Source organism: Anomaloglossus baeobatrachus, chromosome 7 (assembly GCF_048569485.1).
Source record: "Anomaloglossus baeobatrachus isolate aAnoBae1 chromosome 7, aAnoBae1.hap1, whole genome shotgun sequence".
NCBI classification, from domain to species: domain Eukaryota; kingdom Metazoa; phylum Chordata; class Amphibia; order Anura; family Aromobatidae; genus Anomaloglossus; species Anomaloglossus baeobatrachus.
The window spans coordinates 20243703-20270494 of record NC_134359.1 but is presented as its reverse complement, the minus strand read 5'-3'; the positions used below and the strand labels follow the sequence as shown (position 1 = coordinate 20270494).

Sequence of the window (26792 nt, the reverse complement as noted above, 5' to 3'; positions counted from 1 at the left end):
CATTCATGTTTTTGTGGGCACTGAATGGCACTATTAATATGGGCACTGTATACACATTCATGTTTTTGTTGGCATTGAATGGTACTATTGATGTAGGCCGTATTTTTGTAGGCACTGCATTTTGATATAGGCATTTTCTATATAACTGCATAATTGTGGGCAATTTTAATGTAGGTATTGTGTAAATATTCTTGTGGGCACTATTTGAAATAATTGAGGTAGCCACTATATAAATAGCCATATTTCTGTGGGCAGTATTCTTATGTGCACTGTATGGGACTATTTATATAGGCAGTAAATATATATCCGGATTCTTGTGGACACTATATATACAATATAGCCATCATTTTTGTGAGCTCTGTAGGGCACTATTTTTTGTGAGCACTGTAGGGCACTATTTTTTGTGATCACTGTAGGGCACTATTTTTTGTGAGCACTGTAGGGCACTATTTTGTGTGAGCACTGTAGGGCACTATTTTTTGTGAGCACTGTATGGCACTATTCTTGTGGGCACTATTTGTATAACACTTTTCCTATATCAGTATAAACTAAAGTCATACTAAAAAAAATGCGAGACATTATTGAAGACTTGAAATAAATTACTTTAATGAAGAATCGGGTCATATTTACAAGAGACGAGGGGTTTGGCACAGATAAAAATATTTTAAAACAAGAAAATGTCTCCCTCCCAAAGGAGCTGAAGCGAGCGCCTCCTCACATGCAAGTCAAAATCCTCTCATCCACAGACACAGCTACACGGCCGATCAGGCCGGTGACATCCACTTCTTCCCTGGCATTGAGGGTGCTGCTGACACACAGTGGAGGCGGCCATTTTGTAAGCCTCACTGATAGATCACTATCTATCAATGACCTAAGAAACAACCAGGGTGCTTTATGACTGATATTCGTTGTTATCATATTTACTGTAATTTCATGAACACCCACAAAATGGCCGCCAGCCACTTCCACTCTATTTAAAAGGTAAATCCCTATTTTTTTTTTCCAAAATGAAAGGGCTCCCCCTGATCGAACTGTTCTCTATGCAGATTCATTGTACAAAATGGCGACTGGTTTTGTGATTTAGGCAACGGGTTTCACTTGAAATTTTCCTTTCTTCTTCAACCCTGAAATATATTAATCTACTATATAAAATAAGTTTGTGATTGTGCCGTATGAGATAAACGCCATAACGGGGGCACTTTGGCGAATTTTCCCTGCAGAAATATGCGATGACGAGACCGATGGGATTCTAACTAAGGGCCGAATACCTCGCCGACCAATGAGGGATTTACTTTCACTTTCTAAACAACACTGGATTGGTTGCTATGGGTAACAAGGCACATTGGCCTCATGTATAAAAAATAGTGCAGACTAAAAAGGTTGGTGTTTCCCATAGCAACCAATGCATAAATAGTGGAATAGTATAAGTTGCCATGAATCCCTTATATACATGTTTAGAAAATGTGTGTAAGATGTATAAAATGCACGGTTTCTACAGGACTTCATTTTTTCCCCAATTTTAGACATATTATTGAGATATTTCCAAAGAGAGTACTAATGGGGTGGGGGTCTATGAGATGAGAATACAGGAGCCAGAGGCGTATCTAAAGGGGAACCAGGGTTAGCAGTTGCACTTGGGCCTTGGAGTTTAAAGGGGCCCAAAAGGTCAGTTTGGCCCAAAGGAGAGGACCACAATTATGAAAGACCATTTACAGTTGAGGGCCCTGTTGGAGAGTTGCATTCGAGCTCTTGAGTCTTAAGTTACACCAGTGAAAGGGGTCTTTGATGCTTAAATAAGCACTGTCCCCCTATGGCCTTTACCTGGGGAAGCTACGTTGATGGGATTTGGTTCATGGAGATGTAATGTCTTCTAGTAAAAAGTAGAAGTCCCCAGACCAAGGACCACCACTGATGCTATGATGACAAGGGAAGGTGCTCTTAGAGGTTGCTATAGACAATCCCAGGACCAGAAATCCCAAAGATGGTCAGGTTTCAAATCCATTGTTCTTTGGCTCATGTTCACACCCTTGTGCCTACAAAGAAAAACCTCAACCCATGATCCTAATCTAACTGATTCCCATTCTTGACAACTTTCTGGAACATCTGAGAAGCTCCTGCAAAATGGGAAGACCCACAAAGACTACGTGAAGATTTGGCATGTCTGCCCGGCACGGAAGGTTTCTTTCATAGAGGGGGCAACGAAGAGTGGGTGAGGGCCACAAAATAGTGTGGCTTTGGAAAAAAATTCACTGAAGTCTAGCCTGAAAGTTTCAGGTTGGCAAGTATGGTGTTAAAGTCCCCCATACACATTGGATGACAGTCAGCTCAACACGCCGATTACGGCGGAACCAGTAGACCATCTGATTTATATGCCGACTTCCCGACTCTTCCCCGACAGATGATGTCATGGAAGAGAAGCAAGATTTTCAATGTCTGATCCTGATGTTTTCTTAGGAAAGATATTTTTAAGCGCCTTTATCTTTTTTCCCCCTTGAAAACATGAGCGCCTGGCAAAGTTGAGCGAACCTATGAGAAGTTACAAGAGAGCTGAAGGCCGTACATATGTGTGTGTCCATATAAATGTGTATGGTCAACTTTACGGTTAAGAGCCTCTCCATCTAAATTTAGATGAAAAAAATCTGATTAATAATGCAAACTGAGATGGAGATTGTCATGGCTTATCTCCTACCTGTTTTCAGAGTCTGTTTTTTTATACACAGACTAGTTGCTAGGGATTTGAGACAGACTGGTTACTAACGAGGGATTTGAGACAGATTGGTTGATAGGCATTTGACAGACTGGTTGCTATTGATCTGAGACAGACTGGCAACTAACTAGGGATTTGAGACAGATTGGTTGATAGGCATTTGACAGACTGATTGCTATTGATTTGAGACAGACTGGTTGCTAACATCAGGCTAATCCTTAGCAACCAGGTAGAGGAAGGTCTGGATGCTTTTCTCAATCAGTTACTGCCGTATTAATCAGATTTTTGTAAAAAAAAAAAAAATATATATATATATATATATATATAATAAATTTAGGGTGTAAAGAGTGGCTTAGTACTAGTCTAAGGCGGGTTTTGCACGTTGCGACATCGGTAACAATGTGTTACCGATGCTGCAGCGATAGTCCCCGCCCCCGTCGCACGTGCGATATCTAGTGAAAGCTGCCGTAGCGATTATTATCGCTACGGCAGCTTCACACGCACATACCTGCCGTGCGACGTCCCTCTGGCCGGCGACCCACTTCCTTCCTTAGGGGGGCGGGTCGTGCGGCGTCACAGCGACGTCACACGGCAGGCGGCCAATTGAAGCGGAGGGGTGGAGATGAGCAGGATGTAAACATCCCGCCCACCTCCGTCCTTCTCATTGCAGCCGGGAGGCAGGTAAGGAGATGTTCCTCGCTCCTGCGGCTTCATACACAGGGATGTGCGCTGCCGCAGGAACGAGGAACTACATCGTACCTGTCGCACCATCGGCATTATGGAAATGTCGGAGGCTGCAGCGATGATACGATAACGACGCTTTTGCGCTCGTTCATCGTATCAAAAAAGTTTTACACGCTGCGATATCGACTGCGACGCCGGATGTGCGTCACTTTCGATTTGACCCCATCGACATCGCACGTGCAAAGCCGCCCTAAGGTTTTTTGCTCATTATCATATTACTCCTCAATACAACCTAAAAGTCCATGGGGCCTATTGTACTTCCTTTGATGTTAGCATGAGGCATATCCTGGTAATACCAATTAGATAAATTGCATCTTGAAATCTTGAAAATTTAGGAAAGGGTTAGGTTACAGAATGAACCTGGGATGCAGGTTTTAAAAAAAAAATAATTCCATCACAAATTCCATTCCCTCTTTGGCCCACAAGAGGCAGTATAGCAGTTAGCGCTGTAAACATACTCTACATATTTAACCAGAGCAGCAGTTTAAGTGTTAAAGGGATTGAACCTACTGGACAACCCTTTATTAATGGCGCCAAGGTTCTGTATAAATTTAAAAAAAACACCTCTAGGCCTGGGGACGCTTCTACATTCTCAATTGCATCCCCCCACCGGCGACCTTAAATGACATCTATTTTTCCACTAGGGCGTAATTGTGGAGGCTGCGACCAATCAGTGACGACTGAACTGGTCATGTGATATCACTTATGTCTAGAGACTGGTGGGCCAAGAGCGAAGGACCAATCAGCACCCACTGAACTGGTCATGTGATATCACTTATGTCTAGAGACTGGTGGGCCAAGAGCGAAGGACCAATCAGCAGCCACTGAACTGGTCATGTGATATCACTTATGTCTAGAGACTGGCAGGCTAAGAACGAAGGATCTGAACCAGTACAAGAAGTAGGTATAGATTTTTTTTAACATATACAGAACCCTAAGGCCATTAATATAAATTGTCAAGTGGTGGACAATCCCTTTAAGAAGTGGCAACCATTAGGATATGCTCAGAACAGTTATCACTTCAATGTCGCCCAGTAGGGGGCGACAGTTAGCATAGTAAAAAAGACTTCCCAGGGTGAATAACACAGAGAATACATGGACACGACGATAAAATTGCCAATGACCACCATCCGATACTATATCAGGCCACAAACATTCACATTTGACGTCGGATTGCACAGAACCGTCCTCTCATTGGACGTAATCCACAAGTTGATACATTGTTGCACTGCATAATGAGGCCACAAGCTCGTTAAATCTACCGAACAAATGGGAAGGAAAAGTAGGAGACCCGTGACGATGACAGCTGTGTCTTCATCCTTCTGTCCGTCATGCGCCATGACCTACCATACCGAAGCATACATGAGCCGCTCACTCTGCCACCCACCCGCGCCCCATAACAATAATAATAAAAACATCCATTGAAAAACTTCAGAAAATTCTATTTTTTTACCATCCAAATCAGTCTTGTGGCTTTTGTTCCTGAAATTGATGTTTTTGAACCTCTCCCGCTGGATCTTACAAATTATTATTATTTTTTTAATAATTTAAAGAAACTGGTAATATACACAATAAATCCTTGTCCGTACATCTGCACATGATAAAAAGCCATAAAAAAACAACAAAACATGGCCGGTTGGTCTTAAACACGGCCACTAGCCGACACTGGTACAGGCTCAGGGTAAGACGCAGGTTGATTGGGTGGATTCCCATTGTGGTCCTTCGTCAGGTAGATCCAGTTCTCATGGGGAGAGGTAATGGAGGTCCATGTAAGGAGAGATCAGAGCTTGAAGTGGGACCACCGGGAGGTAGGTTGGAATGTGTATGTGTGTGGTGTTTGTAGAGAGGTAGGTGGGAGTCATCACACAGTGTACGCAGCGTTCGAAGAGTCTGCCGCAAGCGTCCGCTCACTGGAATGGAATATGTCGTGTAACTCTGATGGGTTCTCCTTGTCACAGTGTTGGAGTTGTTACAGCGCAATGTCTGGGTGTCATTGTGATTCCCTTTCCTCCCGGGTCTTCATTTCTGCTCCTCTCCCTCTGTGCTATACTCGTACGGCCGTTGCTGCTCCAGAAGTTAATGGTACCCTGGAGCCGCAGTCATAGTCCAAATCCACCACCGTGTGAGCACCGGTCATCCGGCCCCGAGATGAACCAGACTGTTGGTCTCGAAAACTCTGAATGTAGCTCTGGAGAAAAATAAGATATGGATAGCAATGAGAATCTCCCAATAACAAATATATCCAAAAAAGGATGATTGAGTGGTCCTCAAACACATGCAGGGTGCATCAATTCATTGGTCAAAGAAGAGATGTAACTATAGGAGGTGCAGAGGTAGCAGTCACTCCTGGGAGAAAAATTGGTCAAGGAGCATGCAACCTACTCCTCATGAACCATTGAGTTATGTTAGATCCTCCTGAGAACATCAGGTTTTTACGTGGTCAAGTACACCATGGACCAAGGAAACATATCTCATGCTCAGACCCTGTGCTAGACTGGGTAACCGGGGCCCACCAGTAACATTGACTTTGAGGGCCCCCTGATCAAGTACATGGAAATATTACATTCAGAAATTCATCTATGCCTCTATATAATAATATGCTGGGTAGTTTGTAAAATTGTAAAATTAATGATGAGATTCTTCCTTTAGCTCTACATAGTGAACAATTGTATTGTACCAACTTCTGATTATGTTGGGGGTAAGTGACATACTACTGAAAAGGGGCCCACCAGAGTATTCTCGTGTCCACCTGTGGGCCAGTCCGAGCCTTCTGATCCCTAACAATCGTTGATCACACCCCTTCTCAAAAGGGTTATCTATAGAACATAGTCCCTAGCCCACCAAATCCTCTAAAAAACAGGCCAATTAACTTATTGAGATTAAAAAACACTTTGGACACATGCTGGGAGATGGATGTAGATAGAGGTCCCCTTTCATAGACATACATTTCCAATACTCACTGGGGAGATCACATCGCCATCAAATCGCCGAATAGGAGTGGGTTTCCTGCGGAAGGCTGGCTCGGGTGGGTGCGGGGTTTTGTGCTGTGGGTGAGGATGATGATGAGGTCTCTTCTTCTTTTTCTTTTTCTCCTTACGTTCCTCTCTCTGCTTTATTTTCATAAGTTGGACTCTACGCTGCTGCCGACTGATGATAACTGTGGGGAAGGTGAGAATGAAAAATATCAGCTGTACATATATATGTAATATACAGAAAATACCCAGGTTATACCAGCTGTACATATATACTTATATGCAGAATATACGAGAAGTTTCCATCCCCTCTCTATAAAGACACATCTGCAGGTTTTTCTCACTATCTGACATGAAATCAGAATAAACATTTCCTGTTTTAGGCCAATTAGGAACCAAAATTATTTCTATTTGCCAAATGCCAGAATAATGAGAGAGAGAGAGTTTAAGGCATTTTTATTACTTTTTGCAAAGTCAAAAGTTTACATACACTAAAGCCAGCTTTACACCTTACAATTAGGTGTGCGATCTCGTATGCGATGTGACACGCCCAGGTCGCATATGCGATTGAATGAGATCGCACGTTGGTCGTTCATTTGCTGTCACACGTGCGTTAGTAGTCTATGTTAAATTGATCAATTTTGTGTGCGATCCTTTGGATCATGTGTTCTGTGACGTATGCATTGGGCACCTTTTTTTTTTTTATTTATTGACTTGCCAAGCGTGTGTAATGTGTAGGGATGCGTTTTTACTATGTCATCTGCCATTCAGCTCTGCTACATGGCCGCTGACAGCAGACACAGACAGCCATGTAGCAGCGGTGAATGGCAGATGACAGCAGACACAGACAGAGCCGCACTGTCAGAATGAACTCGGGTGAACCTCACCCGACTTCATGGTCATGCTGCGCCTCTGTCTGTGTCGCATCCTGATTAGCGGTCACCAGTGAAGACTCACCGGTGACCGCTAAACTCCTGAGTAAGTGAATTGAGCAGCTCTCTCTCATATACTCACCGATCCCCGATCCCCGGCTCTGCACGGCATTCACACTGCTCCGGCGGCTTTTACTGTTTTGAAAAAGCCGGCCGCTCATTAAACAATCTCGTATTCCCTGCTTTCCCCGCCCACCGGCGCCTATGATTGGTTACAGTGAGACACGCCCCCACGCTGAGTGACAGGTGTCACACTGCACCCAATCACAGCAGCCGGTGGGCGTGTCTATACTGTGCAGTGAAATAAATAATTAAATAATTAAAAAAAACGGCGTGCAGTCCCCCCCAATTTTAAAACCAGCCAGATAAAGCCATACGGCTGAAGGCTGGTATTCTCAGGATGGGGAGCTCCACGTTATGGGGAGCCCCCCAGCCTAACAATATCAGCCAACAGCCGCCCAGAATTGCTGCATACATTAGATGCGACAGTTCTGGGACTGTACCCGGCTCTTCCCGATTTGCCCTGGTGCGTTGGCAAATCGGGGTAATAAGGAGTTATTGGCAGCCCATAGCTGCCAATAAGTCCTAGATTAATCATGTCAGGCGTCTCCCCGAGATACCTTCCATGATTAATCTGTAAATTACAGTAAATAAACACACACAGCCAAAAAAATCCTTTATTATAAATAAAAAACACACACATATACCCTGGTTCACCACTTTAATCAGCCCCAAAAAGCCCTCCTTGTCCGGCGTACTCCAGGATGGTCCAGCGTCGCGTCCAGCTGTGCTGCATGGAGGTGACCGGAGCTGCAGAATACACCGCCACTCCGGTCACCTCCACACAGCAAATTAAGACAGCCGCGCAATCAGCTGAGCTGTCACTGAGGTTACCCGCGGCCACCGCTGCATCCACCGCTGGATCCAGTGACAGCGGGTAACCTCAGTGACAGCAGCTGATCGCGCGGCTGTCTTCATTACCTGTGTGGAGGTGACCGGAGCGGCGGTGTCTGCTGCGGCTCCGGTCACCTCCATGCAGCAGCGCTGGAAGCGACGCTGGACCATCCTGGATTACGCCGGACAAGGAGGGCTTTTTGGGGCTGATTAAAGTGGTTAACCAGGGTATATGTTTGTGTTTTTTATTTCTAATAAAGGATTTTTTCAGTTGTGTGTGTTTATTTACTGTTATTTACAGATTAATCATGGAAGGTGTCTCATAGATGCCTGACATGATTAATCTAGGACTTATTGGCAGCTATGGGCTGCCAATAACTCCTTATTACCCCGATTTGCCAACGCACCAGGGCAAATCGGGAAGAGCCGGGTACAGTCCCAGAACTGTCGCATATAATGTATGCGGCAATTCTGGGCGGCTGTTAGCTGATATTGTTAGGCTGGGGGGCTCCCCATAACGTGGAGCTCCCCATCCTGAGAATACCAGCCTTCAGCCGTATGGCTTTATCTGGCTGGTTTTAAAATTGGGGGGGACCGCACGCCGTTTTTTTTAATTATTTAATTATTTATTTCACTGCACAGTATAGACACGCCCACCGGCTGCTGTGATTGGGTGCAGTGTGACACCTGTCACTCAGCGTGGGGGCATGTCTCACTGTAACCAATCATAGGCGCCGGTGGGCGGGGAAAGCAGGGAATACGAGATTGTTTAATGGGCGGCCGGCTTTTTCAAAACAGTAAAAGCCGCCGGAGCAGTGTGAATGCCGTGCAGCGCCGCGCCGGGGATCGGAGATCGGTGAGTATGAGAGAGGGGGTAAGAGGGATAGACTGACATGGACAGAGAGAGAGGGACAGAGATAGTGACGGACTGACAGAAATTAGTGAATGACAGACATTGTGAGGCGCTTCAGAACGCAGCTTTTCAGCTGCGCTCTGAAGCAGACGTTTTTTAAGCTGCGGTGCAGAGCGCACACCTGCGCACATAGCATCAGACACCGAAATCGTATGAGGGATGTCACACGTTACAATTGACTAGGTTCATACAACAAAACGTCCAATGTATGAGGAATAAACGACGTGTATGCGATCACCGTATTTTCGTTCAATCTTGATTGCACGTAGGTGTCACACGCAAATACGTCACGAACGATGCCGGATGTGCGTCACTTACAACTTGACCCCGACGACGGATTGAAAGATTTATTGAAGCGTGTAAAGCAGGCATAAGAGTACTGTGCCTTTAAACAATATGGGACCGCCCATATGATGATGTCATGTCTTTGGAAGCTTCTGATAGGTTTATTGGCAACATCTGAGTTAATTAGAGACGCACCTGTGGATGTATTTTAATGCACACCTGAAACACACGGATTCTTTGTGTAGTATCATTGGAAAGTCAAAAGAAATCAGCCAAGATAACAGGAAGAGAATTGTGGACTTGCACAAGTCTGGTTCATCCTTGGGTGCAATTTCCAGATACCTGAAGGTGCCTTGTTCATCTGTGCAAATAATTATACGCAAGTACAAACAAGATGGGGATGTCCAGCCATCATACTGCTCAGGAAGGAGACGGGTTCTGTGCACCAGAGATGAACGTGCTTTGGTCAGACATGTGCATATCAACCCAAGAACAAAAGAAAAAGACCTTGTGAAGATGCTGGCGGAAGCTGGTAAGATTGTGTCATTATCCACAATGAAGCAAGTACTGTATCAACATGGACAGAAAGGTCACTCTGCCAGGAAGAAGCCATTACTCCAAAAGAAACATAAAAAAGCCAGATTAATGTTTGCAAATGCACACAGGAACAAAGAGCTTAATTTTTGGAGACATCCTGTGGTCTGACGAAACTAAAAATGTAACTGTTTGGCCATATTGACCATCGTTACATTTGGAGGAAAAAGGGAGAAACTTTGAAGCCTAAGAACACCATCCTAACTGTGACACATGGGGGTGCAGCATCATGTTGTGGGGGTTGTTTTGTTGCAGGACGGATTGGTGCACTTTGCAAATAGATGGCATCATGAGGAAAGAAGATTATGTGTCAATACTGAAGAAACATCTCAAGACATCAGCCAGGAACTTAAAGCTTGGGTGGAAATAGCTCTTCCAAATGGACAATGACCCGAAGCTACTGCCAAACTGGTTACAAAGTGGCTTAAGGAGAACAAAGTCAATGTTTTGGAGTGGCCATCACAAAGCCCTGATTTCCAGCCTATTGAAAATGTATGGGCAAAGCTGAAAAGGCTGCTGTGAGCGACGACCTACAAACATGGCTCAGCTACACCAGATCTGTCAGGAGGAATCGGTCCAAATTCCACCAACTATTGTGAGAAGCTTCTGGAAGGATCCAAAACATTTCCCCAAAGTCACACAGTGTAAGGGCAATGCCACCAAATACTAATGACCTGGAGGAAACGTCACTGTGCAGAAAGGAAGAAAAATGCCTGAAAACATTCTCTCTCTCTGTCATTATTCTGGCGTGGATGGAAACTTCTGGTTTCAACTGTATATAATTATATACAGGAGGTACTCTGCTTATACCAGCACAGTCTGTATCACTATATACAAGAAGGCGTATCACTTATACCAACTGTACATATATAATCCTATATGAAATACACCCGATTTATACCAGATTGGTTTATATCACATATTGTATATAATAATAAAACTGAGAATTATAGGCACATTACAGGAACATTAAACTTTGTGAAGGACATATGAATCAAGCCGCGTACAAGCTTATCCTGGAAAAACAGTTGCTTCCCTTTGCTCAGGCAATGTTCCCCAACTCTGAGAACTGTTTTTTTCCAGCAGGACAATGCACCACAGCTAGGTCAATCAATGTGTGGATGAAGGACCACCACATCCAAACCCTGTCAGGGTCAGCCCAATCTCCAGACCTGAACCCCATTGAAAACCTCTGGAATGTAATCAAGAGGCAGATGGATAGTCACAAGCCACCAAACAAAGAAGAACTGCTTACAAATAAAGGGCAGAAGCCTTCACTTAAGTCACTGGACTGCAGCAGGAACTGGTGCAATGCAGGAAGTCTCTTTTTAGCCCCGCCTTCTGAATAAGCCACACCCCTTCAGTAGTTTAACCAATTATAGGGTTGGTAGCGCAATTAAAGGGCCATTGTGATTGAAAATTAATGTTTCCTATTTAATAATAGATCCAATACAATCCATGTATTAGATTAGCAAAATATTCCTGGAGGTCAAGTGGATCCTTATCTTGTGCCACAGTTACCCCTATTTACTGTAGACAAATATGACAGAAGGAAAACTAAAAGAAATATTTCTGTTAGCTTACAGGGGTCTAATACATTAAAAGTGTCAATATTAGGTCCAAAATTTTCCTGATTCATCTTTTAAATATATCATTAAAGTGATCAGAACACGGCTTTCCTTATGCAGAGCTCAAAATCCCCTGTATAGACAGAAATCAACATGAAAGAAATCTCCCTCCCTGCAGCCACCACTAGAGGGAGCTCAAGAGCCGTCTGTATACTTGTTTATTATTGAGTGCTATGTATAACTATAAACAATGTGCTCCCCCTAGTGGCAACTGCAAATAGACAGCGGGTTGTAAGTGGCCGTGGAAGGGGATTTGGACTTCTGGGTAATAAAATCTGAGGTAGGATTCTTATTAAGATATTATAATACACGTGAAATAGATCCCTCTGCGTGTAATGACTCTATATAATATATAGAAATAGATCCCTCTGTGTGTAAAGACTCTATATAATATATAGGATAGCTGTACTACCCGGCTTCGCCCGGGTTAATAACTGTTGTTAACAAAATAGAATGTATTAACATTCCCGGGATAGTAACTGTCTCTCTGTTTCTTTCCCATTCTCTGTCTGTCTCCCCCTCTGTATATATCTCTCTGTCTCTCTCTCTATCTCTTTGTCTGTTTGTCTCTTTCCCTGTCTGTCTCTGACTGTCTCTGTCTCCGTCTGTCTCAATCTCTTTCCCTGTCTGTCTATCTATCTCTTTTCCTGTCTGTCTATCTATCTCTGTCCCTTTCCCTGTCTGTCTCTTTCCCTGTCTGTCTCTTTCCCTTGCTTTCCCTGTCTGTCTCTTTCCCTGTCTGTCTCTTTCCCTCTGTCTCTTTCCCTGTGTCTGTCTCTTTACCTGTCTTTGTCTGTCTCTTACCCTGTCAGTCTCTTTCCCTCTGTTTCCCTGTGTCTGTCTCTGTCTCTTTGTCTGTGTCTGTCTCTTTACCTGTCTGTGTCTGTCTTTTAACCTGTCTATCTTTCCCTGTCTGTCTCTTTCCCTGTCAGTCTGTCTCTTTGTCTGTATCTGTCTCTTTGTGTCTGTCTCTTACCCTGTCTATGTCTGTTTCTTACCCTGTCTGTGTCTGCCTCTTTCCCGGTCTGTCTCTTTCCCAGGCTGCATTGTAACATGCCAACATTCCATATAAGGGCGTGGCTGCGCATTCTTCTGAAGTTGTGGCTGCACTGTGGCTCCCAGCTCCATTCGCTTTAATGGAGGCAGGTTTTTTGATGAATAACTGTAAAGCGCGGGGTTAAAATTTCCCTCCAAAACATAGCCTATGACGCTCTCGGGGTCCAGAAGTGTGAGTGTGCAAAATTTTGTGGCTGTAGCTGCGACGGTGCAGATGCCAATCCCGGACATACATACACACATTCAGCTTTATATATTAGATAGAAATAGATCCCTCTGTGTGTAATGACTCTATATAATATATAATAAACACATGAAATAGATCCCACTGTGTGTAATGACTCTATATAATATATAGGAATAGATCCCTCTGTGTGTAATGACTCTATTTAATATATAGAAATAGATCCCTCTGTGTGTAATGACTCTATATAATATATAGGAATAGATCCCTCTGTGTGTAATGACTCTATATAATATATAATAAACACTTGAAATAGATCCCACTGTGTGTAATGACTCTCTATAATATATAGGAATAGATCCCTTTGTGTGTAATGACTCTATATAATATATAGGAATAGATCCCTCTGTGTGTAATGACTCTATATAATATATAGGAATAGATCCCTCTATGTGTAATGACTCTATATAATATATAATAAACACGTGAAATAGATCCCTCTGTGTGTGTGTAATGACTCTATATAATATATAAGAATAGATCCCTCTGTGTGTAATGACTCTATATAATATATAATAAACACATGAAATAGATCCCACTGTGTGTAATGACTCTATATAATATATAGGAATAGATCCCTCTGTGTGTAATCACTCTATATAATATATAGAAATAGATCCCTCTGTGTGTAATGACTCTATATAATATATAGGAATAGATCCCTCTGTGTGTAATGACTCTATATAATATATAATAAACACTTGAAATAGATCCCACTGTGTGTAATGACTCTCTATAATATATAGGAATAGATCCCTTTGTGTGTAATGACTCTATATAATATATAGGAATAGATCCCTCTGTGTGTAATGACTCTATATAATATATAGGAATAGATCCCTCTATGTGTAATGACTCTATATAATATATAATAAACACGTGAAATAGATCCCTCTGTGTGTAATGACTCTATATAATATATATTAAACACGTGAAATAGATCCCTCTGTGTGTAAGGACTCTATATAATATATATTAAACACGTGAAATAGATCCCTCTGTGTGTAATGACTCTATATAATATATATTAAACACGTGAAATAGATCCCTCTGTGTGTAATGACTCTATATAATATGTGTTTCCCATTTTGTATTGAATTACTGAAATAAATTAACTTTTTGATGATATTCTAATTTATTGTGATGCACCTGTTTGTACTTATCCTGCTGTTTTACATATAAATGGCCTGATGGTGGCGCTATAGCAGCACTGGATAAAAGCAATCACCACTTTAAGTCCTATTTGTATAATGAACAAGGCAGATTGCATTACTGTTACTGAAGCCCCCTCCCGGGTGTGATACTGATTTATTACACGCCGTTGATTGCTAGTTAATTGCATTTCTACTAATTAATTAATTACAATTTACATTGCAGCAAAAAAAAACACAAAAATGATGGTTTTTTTGCATTGTGCATTAGAATCTAGAATTTCTTGTGCATGTTTCCTATGGGAACGATCATTTAATTGGCGTTTTCTATACACCTGAATTGTTAGCATAGCAGCTTTGGGAACTTTTTTTTTTTATTTACATAACACTATTCATTAGAAATGTTGCCACATTACTCTTTTATGAGCTGTTATTTTCCCTGCTCCTTCCGCTTTGATGTGGTCTGTGGTCATAGATCAGGTGAGAGGAGCTCAGAAAATGACAGATACAATAACTATAAACTCCCCATCAGATAGTAACACTGAGCTCACTTATGGATTTCCAGTTACCTCATTTTGCAGCAAACAATAGTGAAGCACAGAGGACAGAGAAGGCAAACGGTGCAACATATTTTAATGGATCCCAATTGCAAAAATAATTTTGAGCCATAAATAAATGCATTTAAAGGGAATCTGTCAGCTGATTCATGGAGCCCACTTCACGGCCAGACGCACGATTGCAGCCAGGAATGTTTTTATATTAAAGATCTAATGCTATGTACACACGTGGAGAGACATTTTTTTGTTCAATTAATGGGAACCTAACAGTAAAACCCATTTGAAGGGTGAATCCGAACTTTAATTTTAACCCTGCTTAAATAAATCAGCTGCAAATAGTAACTATAAATCTGTCGTTTTATGTACACAGCTCCCGTGCGGAGTTATGTAGCCTGAGCTCGCAGTTATATTGCTAGGCCTAGACTGGCAACAGAATCAGACTGCACAAGGTTTGCTTGTAGTCTGTTACCATGCAGACATATAGCTCTGTATAGGAGCCGTAGACAGAAAATGTTCAATCACTAAAGGTGACTGCAGAATTGTATCTGTCCGGAGAGTTTATAATAGTGAACAAAGAACAGCGTGACTATGTGACATGATCATCAGGTGGTCATGTGATACACCAGCATTTAATCCAAAGTCAAAACGTAAACGGCAAATGAATGTATTGAATTAGATACCAAAAACCACACCCACATCTGATGTCATATAAACCACACCCACAGCTTGTGATGTCATATAAACCACACCCACAGCTTGTGATGTCATATAAACCACACCTACATGGGGTGATGTCATATAAACCACACCTACATAGGGTGATGTCATATAAACCCCACCCACATCTGGTGATGTCATATAAACCACACCTACATAGGGTGATGTCATATAAACCACACCTACATAGGGTGATGTCATATAAACCACACCTACATAGGGTGATGTCATATAAACCACACCTACATAGGGTGATGTCATATAAACCACACCTACATAGGGTGATGTCATATAAACCACACCTACATAGGGTGATGTCAGAAACACCACATCCACATCTGATGTCATATAAACCACACCCACACCTGATGATGTCATATAATCCACACCCACATCTGAAGTCATATAAACCACACCTACATAGGGTGATGTCATATAAACCACACCTACATAGGGTGATGTCATATAAACCACACCTACATAGGGTGATGTCATATTAACCACACCTACATAGGGTGATGTCATATAAACCACACCTACATAGGGTGATGTCATATTAACCACACCTACATAGGGTGATGTCATATAAACCACACCTACATAGGGTGATGTCATATTAACCACACCTACATAGGGTGATGTCATATAAACCGCACCTACATAGGGTGATGTCAGAGACACCACACCCACATCTGATGATGTCATATAAACCACACCTACATAGGGTGATGTCATATAAACCACACCTACATAGGGTGATGTCATATAAACCACACCTACATAGGGTGATGTTAGAGACACCCCACCCACATCTGATGATATCATACAAACCACACCCACATCTGATTATGTCATACAAACCACACCCACATCTGATTATGTCATATAAACCACACCCACATCTGATTATGTCATATAAACCACACCCACATCTGTTGATTTCATATAATTAATCACACCCACATCTGGTGGTGTAAAAAAGAAAAACACACCCACATCTGATGATGTCATATAAACCACGCCCACATCTGATTATGTCATATAAACCACACCCACATCTGATGATGTCATATAAACCACGCCCACATCTGCACAATTTTCACTTATTACAACCAGATACTGATGAATGTTTATTTTCTAATGTTTTTCTTTTTTTCCCAATATATTTTTATTTAGTTTCTTTGGCATAATTCCAGATGGCGGCCATGTTGCCTGCACTGCTGTTACCAGCAATCCCAGACACGGGTTATATCAGCTGTACAGACCATACACAGCAATAGTCTGGAGGGCGTGCTCTGACCTGTACAGAGGACATAGTGCATGGAAGGATAGGAGGGGAAAAAGAAGATGTTCTGACACTATAAAATGCTTACTTTATTATCTCCATTAAAAATATAACAATGAGAGAGTAAGAGGGGCGGCCGCTCCACAATATGGCTACCTCTTTTATTCTCTCTTTATTATATTTTTAATGGAAAAAATAAAGTAAGCATTTTATAGAGTCAGATCATCTTTGTTGGATCCTTTGAGGTTTTTATATCCCGTGCACTTTCACAGGTGAGCTGGTTTTCCTTTTATCTGTCTCAAAGATAGGAGATGAGCTGTGACATCTACTGTATATAGAGGTGTTATCAGTCATTGTACAGGAGGAGGTGAGCTGTGACATCACCTACTGTGAATGGTGGATCCTGTGTTATCAACTGTACATAGAGGTGTTTTCAGTCATTGTACAGGAGGAGGTGAGCTGTGACATCATCTATTGTGAATGGTGGATCCTGTGTTATCAACTGTACATAGAGGTGTTTTCAGTCATTTTACAGGAGGAGGTGAGCTGTGACATCACCTACTGTGAATGGTGGATCCTGTGTTATCTACTATACATAGAGGTGTTTTCAGTCATTGTACAGGAGGAGGTGAGCTGTGACATCATCTATTGTGAATGGTGGATCCTGTGTTATCTACTATACATAGAGGTGTTTTCAGTCATTTTACAGGAGGAGGTGAGCTGTGACATCACCTACTGTGAATGGTGGATCCTGTGTTATCAACTGTACATAGAGGTGTTTTCAGTCATTGTACAGGAGGAGGTGAGCTGTGAGATCACCTATTGTGAATGGTGGATCCTGTGTTATCTACTGTATGTAGAGGTGTTAGCAGTCATTGTACAGGAGGAGGTGAGCTGTGACATCACCTATTGTGAATGGTGGATCCTGTGTTATCTACTGTATGTAGAGGTGTTAGCAGTCATTGTACAGGAGGAGGTGAGCTGTGAGATCACCTATTGTGAATGGTGGATCCTGTGTCATCTACTGTATGTAGAGGTGTTAGCAGTCATTGTACAGGAGGAGGTGAGCTGTGACATTGCCTATTGTGAATGGTGGATCCTGGGTTATCTGCTGTATATAGAGGTGTTATCAGTCATTGTACACGAGGGGGAGAGGGGTGAGCTGTGACATCACCTATTGTGAATGGTGGATCCTGTATTATCTACTGTATATAATAAAGGTGTTATCAGTCATTGTATAGGAGGGGGAGGGGCTGAGCTGTGATATCACCTATTGTGAATGGTGGATCCTGTGTTATCTACTGTATATAGAGATATTATCATTCATTGTACAGGAGGAGGTGAGCTGTGACATCACCTATCGGGATTGGTGGATCCTGTGTTATTTATACATAGCTGTCGTAAGATTCAGGATTCTTATATTATATATAGTGATATGTTCAATTTAAAAAATCCAAAATTCTTAAAAATACATGAAGCATAAACATTTGATGAACAATTGATCATTTTCTGACTTTCCCTTTTCTGCACCTACCTTCTGTGTGTGAGTAGCCCTCAGCTGTAACTTTCCACTGGACCAGGACTCCCAGTAAGCTCAGCACTGGCCAGATGCCGAGGATCACCCAGCTGTACCAGCACACGGGCTGCGGAGGGTCCACCTTCATGCGCTGGTACACGTACTGCACCAGCAGAAAGAGCTCGATGAAGTAATCCACAGTCACTGTCATGATGGCGCTGCCAAAGACGGCAGTGGAGAGCGTGGTGAAGAAGCGCTGCCACTGTAAGGTCAGCACTGCAAACAGCATCCCAATCCCGAGAAGCAGCGCCACCGGCACCCAGACCGTGCGCGGGTGGTAGAACTGCTCCATGACGATCAGCGAGGCGATGGCTAGCAGCAGTCCGAGCAGTAAGCCCACCATGAAGAGTCCCACGCTCCTCACCAGCATGGTGACCAGGCCACACAGGACCCCGATGCCAAGGCCGATGCCCACACTGGCCTCCACACTCAGCTGCGTGTCCAGGACCCGCTCCTTGTAGCAGAGCATGAAGATGACCACCGAGCCAAACATGAGACCCGTCAGGAACATCACGGCCTTGAAGCAGCGGTAACCTGGAGAGATGGGAAATAAGGAGGCGATGATCAGATCTGCATCTCACTGCCCCAGCCTACAAGCAATGCGTTATACTCCAGTCACCTCCAGAGCTGCGCTCCGCTGACTTACTGTTAGCTCTCGGGGTACATAACCTGCAAAGTGCCTGTGTCCCCTGCCGGCTCAGTCTGTGCGTGGGGTGCAGGCTAGATGTATACCACCAGTCTCCCAGAATGCACTGCTATACAGCGTTTAAAGGGGTTTTCCACTTTTAAAAAGGTCCTCACACAACTGTGGTCATGTAAAATAACAAAAGCCAACTTATAATCCATGGATGTAACACCGAACATTAACGCTGCAACCAATCACTCAGTTCAGTGCTGATTACATGAGCAGACTTGCTGAGCTCAATCATTGGCTGCAGTGGTGACATCATATTAAAAGTGTACATCAACACTGCAACCAATCCTTCAGTTCAGTGCCGCGTACATGAGCAGAGCCAATGAGCTCAGTGATTGGCTGCAGTGGTGACTTCATGTTAACAATGCACATCAACACTGCAACTACTTCAGTTCAGTCCACTTCCACAAGCAGAGCTGCTGAGCTCAATGATTGGCTGCAGTAGTGACATCATATTAAAAGTGCACTTCAACGCTGCAACCAATCCCTCAGTTTGGTGCCATGTACATGAGCAGAGCCATTGAGCTCAGTGATTGGCTGCAGTGGTGACATCATGTTAACTGTGCACATCAACGCTGCAACCTATCCCTCAGTTTAGTGCTGTATACATGAGTAGAGCCATTGAGCTCAGTGATTGTCTGCAGCGGTGACATGTTAACAGTGCACATCAACGCTGCTACCAATCTCTCCATTCAGTGCCGGGTACGTCAGCATATCCATTGAGCTTAGTGATTGGCTGCAGTGGTGACATCATGTTAATGCACATCGATGCTGCAACCAACCAGTTCAGTGCCGCCTACATGAACATAGCTCAGTGATTGGCTGCAGCACAGCACAAAGACAGGAGCAGCGGTGGAGCGTCTGAGCTGGAAGGAGCGAGTGCTGCCTGTATTTGTGATTTTACTGCAATTGTTTGGGCAGAACTTTTTTTTTTTTTTTTTTTTCAATTCTCTCATTTTGCAATTCAGTTTAGAAATCTGTTTTGTGTTTGTTTTTTTTCTTTTTTTTGTGTGTAGTTTTTCCCATATTTTGCATATCTAGAGGAATCTGCCTTAAAGAAAAGCCGTGCCACTTCTTTTTATCTGCAGCAATGTTTTCAAAACCCTTGACGGGAAAAAAACCTCTCAAAGACCAACTGTATGAACAGGAAAGGGAAGTTTAAGGCTATGTGTCCACGGGAGAATGTATCTGCGGATTTTTCTGCATCAAAATCCGCAGCTTTCCCGCAAAATCCGCACCTTTTCATAGGTGCGGACTTGCTGCGGAATTGCCGCGGCTTTGATGCGGATTTTGGGGTGGATTTTTTTTTTTTCCAATTTTAAAGCCAAAATCCGGAAGAAAATCCGCAACAATAATTGACATGTTGCAGATTTTTCCGGACGAAAATCCGCATGATTTCCGCTGTGGAAAAATCCGCAGCGTGGACACAGCATTTCCCAAATGCCATAGAAATGGCTGGGGAGTAGCTGTGCTGCAGATTTTCGGGAAATCCGCGGCTTTTCCGCGAGAAATCCGCGGCAAAATCCGCGCATTTTCCGCAGCGTGGGCACACAGCCTTAAGGGTATTTGAAAAGGTTTTTGAAGCGGATTATGGAGCAAATCCACTCTAAAATTATCCTAAAAACTGTGTGTGAACCTCGGCTAATACGCGCTAATAAGCGTGTGTAATCTGGGGATGCTCGGGGCAGTGCTGCAGCCTCTGAATGTGCACAAAAATGTATCCGTTCACTGAGAACCAGAAGACCTTGAAAATACTGACGAATTGAAACAAAATATATTGTAATGTTGCAGAAGATTTAACTATGTAGTTATTAAACTGAACGTCCATAAAATCAGAAACTGCACCAACCACCACCTCCTGAACTGGTGCACAAGTATCGACCAACCATTTCATCACCATGTGACTGTCGAAGTCAACGTCGTCCCTGTTTTGTTTTTTTTTATTATCCTTGCTTTATCTTTCTAGACCCCCAATGACAACACTGACTGACCCCCAGGTCTCTGTTGTAAGGGGCTACCAATGCAAACATCGAGGTACTTGACAGTTTACACAATGGGGATGACTTGCTGATTGCTGGGGCTCAGGAACCCCCAAAATTAGGCTCTGAAGCCCTGTCTTGAATGGAGCAGAGGTGATCATGCTCAACTTCTTCTCCATTCATTGTCTATAGGACTGTGGAAAGATCCTCCAACTTGTTCTGGGGGATTCAGAGCCACTATGTGCAGTGGCATGCAAAAGTTTAGGCACCCCTAGTTAAAATTACTGTTATTGTGAACAGATAAGCAACTAGAAGACATCTCCAAGGAAGAGAAGTGCATGCAAGACGAGCCAGGAATCTTACAGAACTGGAAGATTTCTCCAAGGAAGAGAAGTACATACAAGACGAGCCAAGAATCTCACAGAACTGGAAGACTTCTCCAAGGAAGAGCAGTGCATGCAAGACGAGCCAGGAATCTCACAGAACTGGAAGATTTCTCCAAGGAAGAACAGTGCATGCAGGACGAGCCAGGAATCTCACAGAACTGGAAGATTTCTCCAATGAAGAGCAGTGCATGCAAGACGAGCCAGGAATCTCACAGAACTGGAAGGCATCTCCAAGGAAGAGCAGTGCATCCAAAATGAGCCAGAAATCTCACAGCACTGGAAGATGTCTCCAAGGAAGAGCAGTGCATGCAGGACGAGCCAGGAATCTCACAGAACTGGAAGATGTCTCCAAGGAAGAGCAGTGCATGCAGGATGAGCCAGGAATCTCACAGAACTGGAAGACATCTCCGAGGAAGAGCAGTGCATGCAAGACAAGCAGGAATCTCACAGAACTGGAAGATTTCTCCAAGGAAGAGCAGTGCATGCAAGACAAGCAGGAATCTCACAGAACTGGAAGATTTCTCCAAGGAAGAGCAGTGCATGCAAGACAAGCCAGGAATCTCACAGAACTGGAAGACTTCTCCAAGGAAGAGCAGTGCATGCAAGACAAGCCAGGAATCTCACAGAACTGGAAGATTTCTCCAAGGAAGAGCAGTGCATGCAAGACGAGCCAGGAATCTCACAGAACTAGAAGATTTCTCCAAGGAAGAGCAGTGCATGCAAGACGAGCCAGGAATCTCACAGAACTAGAAGATTTCTCCAAGGAAGAAAAGTGCATGCAAGACGAGCCACAAATCTCACAGAACTGGAAGATTTCTCCAAGGAAGAACAGTGCATGCAAGACAAGCAGGAATCTCACAGAACTGGAAGATTTCTCAAATGAAGAGCAGTGCATGCAACACGACCAGGAATCTCACAGAACTGGATGACGTCTCCAAGGAAGAGAAGTGCATGCAAGATGAGCCAGGAATCTCACAGAACTGGAGGATTTCTCCAAGGAAGAGTAGTGCATGCAAGACGAGCCAGGAATCTCACAGAACTGGAAGACGTCTCCAAGGAAGAATGGATGAAAATCCCTCAAACAAGAATTTAAACACTCTTGGCTGCTCCAAAAAGCGTTTCCAAGCTGTGATACCTGCCAAAACGGGGCGCTACTAGGTACTAATCATGCAGGGTGCCCAAAATTGGCATCGGCCCATTGTTATTTTTGGTTAATTTGAAAATGTAAAACATGAAAATATATTTTTTTTTGTCTAAAATACAAAGGAAATGTGTCATCTTTAACTTTATGATTTTTAGAGATCATTTCATCTTCAACTTGCTTAACTGTTACCAATAACAGTAATTTTGACCAGGGGTGTCTAAACTTTTGCATGCCGCTGTATAGGGAATAACCTGTGTTTTTGGGGGAGGGGAGAAGCCTTTAAATATTAAAACAAAATCTGTCTTTATCCATACTGTTAGTGTGGTTGATTATCTTCTATTGTTCCATGTTATCAGCCATTTCATGCTAATAGCGAAATCACTATATTAGGTCAGATATCTCCACATTTCAGTATGATACATTTGCACACTATGCAGGTGCGTGGTACCCATATTTAGGGGGTAAGAGCCCTCTAAAAAACTTCCACGGGTCACGTCACTTACCAAAAAAACAGTAAATGATTCCAAAAAGGCAGCACATAGCGCAGACAACAGAAGGGACGACCTGGTACCTCCGCTCTATCTCCTGCTCACAGGGGGGAGGCCAGTCCTGGCCCGGCTCGGGGGCAAACTGCTTAAAGTGAAAGGCTTGCATAGTGGCGGTCATTTCTTGAATTGGTGAACCTGGAAGTCCTCAGCGCCTTCTCTGCATTAAAGTAGTCGGTTCCATGTCACTTTTCCTAGAAGATATTAGCACAGCAAGGTAAGGGTTAAGATTCCATAGATCAGTGTGCGCACAATGAGAGCAGTCAGGATGAGCCTATATCAGACATGATTTCCAGGAACAGGAAGCTGCAGATGTTTGGGGTGTAAAGAGGCTCAATCATACTGTTATCACCGGCCGGAAGGATAAAGCGATTGCATTTTTATCAATTGTACTCATTTGTCAAATAATTGCACCAATGCAAAAGCCCTGCAATGTGATTGTATCAATCTAGACACAATGTAGATTACCTTGTGCATTCTATTTATTTTACATTGTTCCTTTTTGTGTTTGTTTTTTAATCAGATCCTATATATCACTCAGCCAATCTGCAAATTCTCTGCGTCAAGTTCTCATTATGGCCAAAATAAATGGATACTTTACAAATACAGCTCTGCTACATCACAACACAGTCATCACGGTAGGATTTCACAAGACTCCATTCACTGCATTAGCCCTGATATATACGTAGCCTGGCCATGGCATAGTGTCTTATAGGGGCCCCCAACACCCACTGGCATCACACACACCCCCAGCCAGCCCCCTAGCCACGCCACTGGTCCCACTAAAGGGTCTCAGATGGATCCAGCCCATTCTAATGCCCGACATTTATGGCTTCCTCTGTGGTCTCTGCTCCTCCTTCCCAGGATTACACTTAAAGCCTCCTATGATGTGATGGCCAGAAAGCCTCTTGTGAGGGGCACAGCTGTGAACTGCCCTGGCACCGCACACAGATAACCCAGCTCCATGCTGCCAACCCTCCGCTGTATATACGGTTGTATGATATCAGTATATACATCACACAGGATGCAGACCCAAGCCTATCCCTGCTGATGAATACAAAACTCCGCTGATGACTTCTGAGCCCCTCACCCATAATGTGACCCCCAGGCTCATCATCCATTGTGTCACTCCTTGCCCATCACCCACTCCCTGTGAGATGTAATCTATCACATTGCAACAAGATAGAGGGATAGATAGATAGATGGATAGAGGGATAGATAGATAGATAGATAGATAGATAGATAAAGGGATAGATAGAGGGATAGATAGATAGATGGATAGAGGGATAGATGGATAGATAGATAGATAGATAGATAGATAGATAGATAGATAAAGGGATAGATAGATAGAGGGATAGATAGATAGATGGATAGAGGGATAGATGGATAGATAAATAAATGATAGATATTGAGATGATGCAGATAATAGATACATTGTATGACATATTGCAGACTCTTTATATTGTAAACAAACGTCTTGTGGAATCCTCACATTTTACAAACACAGCACAGTAAACAATCGGCCATTGCAAAATCATAATCTGAGCTCATCCCCTTCTGCCTGTGCTGTGAGTATACACCCCTGCTGTATCAGACACTGTAGATATATGCAACAATATGCACAGCTCTGTATCACACACACATATGATGTTACATGTATACAGCTCTATATCAAATGCTACATATATATATGATGCTACATGTATACAGCTCTATATCAGACACTACATATATATGATGCTACATGTATACAGCTCTATATCAGACACTACATATATATGATGCTACATGTATACAGCTCTATATCACTCACTACACACATTTGATGTTACGTGTATACAACTCTATATCAAATGCTACACATATATAGGATGCTACATGTATACAGCTCTATATTAGACACTACACATATGGTGTTACATGTATACATCTCTATATCAAACGCTATACACATATGATGTTACATGTATACAGCTCTGTATCAGACATTATACACATATCATGTACACAGCTCTGTATCACACACACACACACACACACACACACACACACGATGTTACATGTATACAGCTCTGTATCACACACACACACACACACACACACATATATGATGTTACATGTATACAGCTCTGTATCAGACATTATACATATATGATGTACACAGCTCTGTATCACACACACACACACACACACACACACACACACACACACACACACACACACACACACACACACACACACATATATGATGTTACATGTATACAGCTCTGTATCAGACATTATACATATAGGATGTACACAGCTCTGTATCACACACACACACACATATATGATGTTACATGTATACAGCTCTGTATCAGACATTATACATATATGATGTACACAGCTCTGTATCACACACACACACACACACACACACACACACACACACACACACACACACACATATATGATGTTACATGTATACAGCTCTATATCAGACACTACACATATATGATGTTACATGTATACAGCTCTGTATCAGACATTATACATATATGATGTACACAGCTCTGTATCACACACACATGACGTATCCAGCAGGTATATCCCCTCTCCTGACCCTGCTGCACCTGCTCCTCGGCATTGTCTCTGTCCTCCCTGTGGCTCGGTGTGGATACAGGGTGGCTGTGGCTGAGCCGCAGAGATGACAGAGGCCTCCTCTCTTCGCAGCCCTCACCCTCTGTGATCACCATTCCCAGGCATGGCATCAGCTTCTCTGCACCTCAGGGGGGTTTAACCTTTTGCCTCCCAGGCTCTGTCCCAGCTGGCACATCATGGTGTGGGCACTGCCAGGGGGTGGTTTGCAATGATTGGATTAGTGATAGCAGGGGGCAGGTGGGATAGTGGGGTGGGGTGAGTCACATCCGTGGGAGGCGTCCTGGAGACTCACCATGATGGCAGCTGTCACTGGTCCCTGCAGCAGTCTCTGGCGGTCTCTTCTCATCCTATTGATGTGATGCAGCCTGTGCTCTGCAGCCAGGAGGGGTCTCTGAGGAGGGGCTGCACTGTCAGTGGCTGTCACTGCTCTCCCTGCAGTCTCTGGCACATTGTCTGCTCCATGCCTGGCATCCCCTGGTCCTGGTGCGGATGAGGCTGTGCCCTCTCTCCTCCATCACTCTCTTCCTCTCTTTGTCCCCATCTCTATTCTCTCCTTCCTTCTCCATCTGCGGTTGGAGGGGCTTTGTGAATAGAGACCTCCCTCCTGCTCCCTCCCTTCCCCCTCCCTCCCTGTGTCTGCTGTCTCTGCCTCTCACACCTCCTGCCTTCCCTTTGCTCTGCTTTGGTCTCTTATCAAGTCTCTGCCCTCTCTTACCCCAGGTTATCCTGGCAGCTGATGCCCACTCTTACCCCTGGTTATCCTGGCACCTGATGCCCTCTCTTACCCCAGGTTATCCTGGCAGCTGATGCCCTCTCTTACCCCCGGTTATTCTGGCAGCCAATGCCCTCTCTTACCCCAGGTTATCCTGGCACCTGATGCCCTCTCTTACCCCCGGTTATCCTGGCACCTGATGCCCTCTCTTACCCCCGGTTATCCTAAAAGCTGATGCCCTCTCTTACCCCCAGTTATCCTGGCAGCTGATGCCCTCTCTTACCCCCAGTTATCCTGGCAGCCAATGCCCTCTCTTACCCCAGGTTATCCTGGCACCTGATGCCCTCTCTTACCCCCGGTTATCCTGGCAGCTGATGCCCTCTCTTACCCCAGGTTATCCTAAAAGCTGATGCCCTCTCTTACCCCCAGTTATCCTG

The 26792-nt window shown here is 43.6% G+C and overlaps 1 protein-coding gene across 3 annotated transcripts; it reads right to left on the bottom strand.

Annotated features, from left to right (window-relative positions):
• Positions 1-578: 578 nt before the first annotated feature.
• Positions 579-26282, bottom strand: TMEM198 (transmembrane protein 198). 3 transcript variants are annotated; one of them, XM_075317125.1, is made up of 5 exons: positions 25936-26282; positions 22962-23197; positions 18214-18789; positions 6412-6608; positions 579-5639 (listed from the first exon to the last, which is right to left on the bottom strand). In XM_075317125.1, the coding sequence occupies exons 2-5, from the start codon at positions 23122-23124 to the stop codon at positions 5496-5498; spliced, it is 1080 nt and encodes a 359-aa protein (XP_075173240.1). In that variant the 5' UTR covers positions 23125-23197; positions 25936-26282; the 3' UTR covers positions 579-5495. The 3 variants fall into 3 exon arrangements, with proteins under 3 accessions (XP_075173240.1, XP_075173242.1, XP_075173241.1); XM_075317127.1 differs by lacking the exon at positions 25936-26282 and adding an exon at positions 25723-25897; XM_075317126.1 differs by lacking the exon at positions 25936-26282 and adding an exon at positions 25616-25712.
• Between the last annotated feature and the right edge of the window lie 510 nt (positions 26283-26792).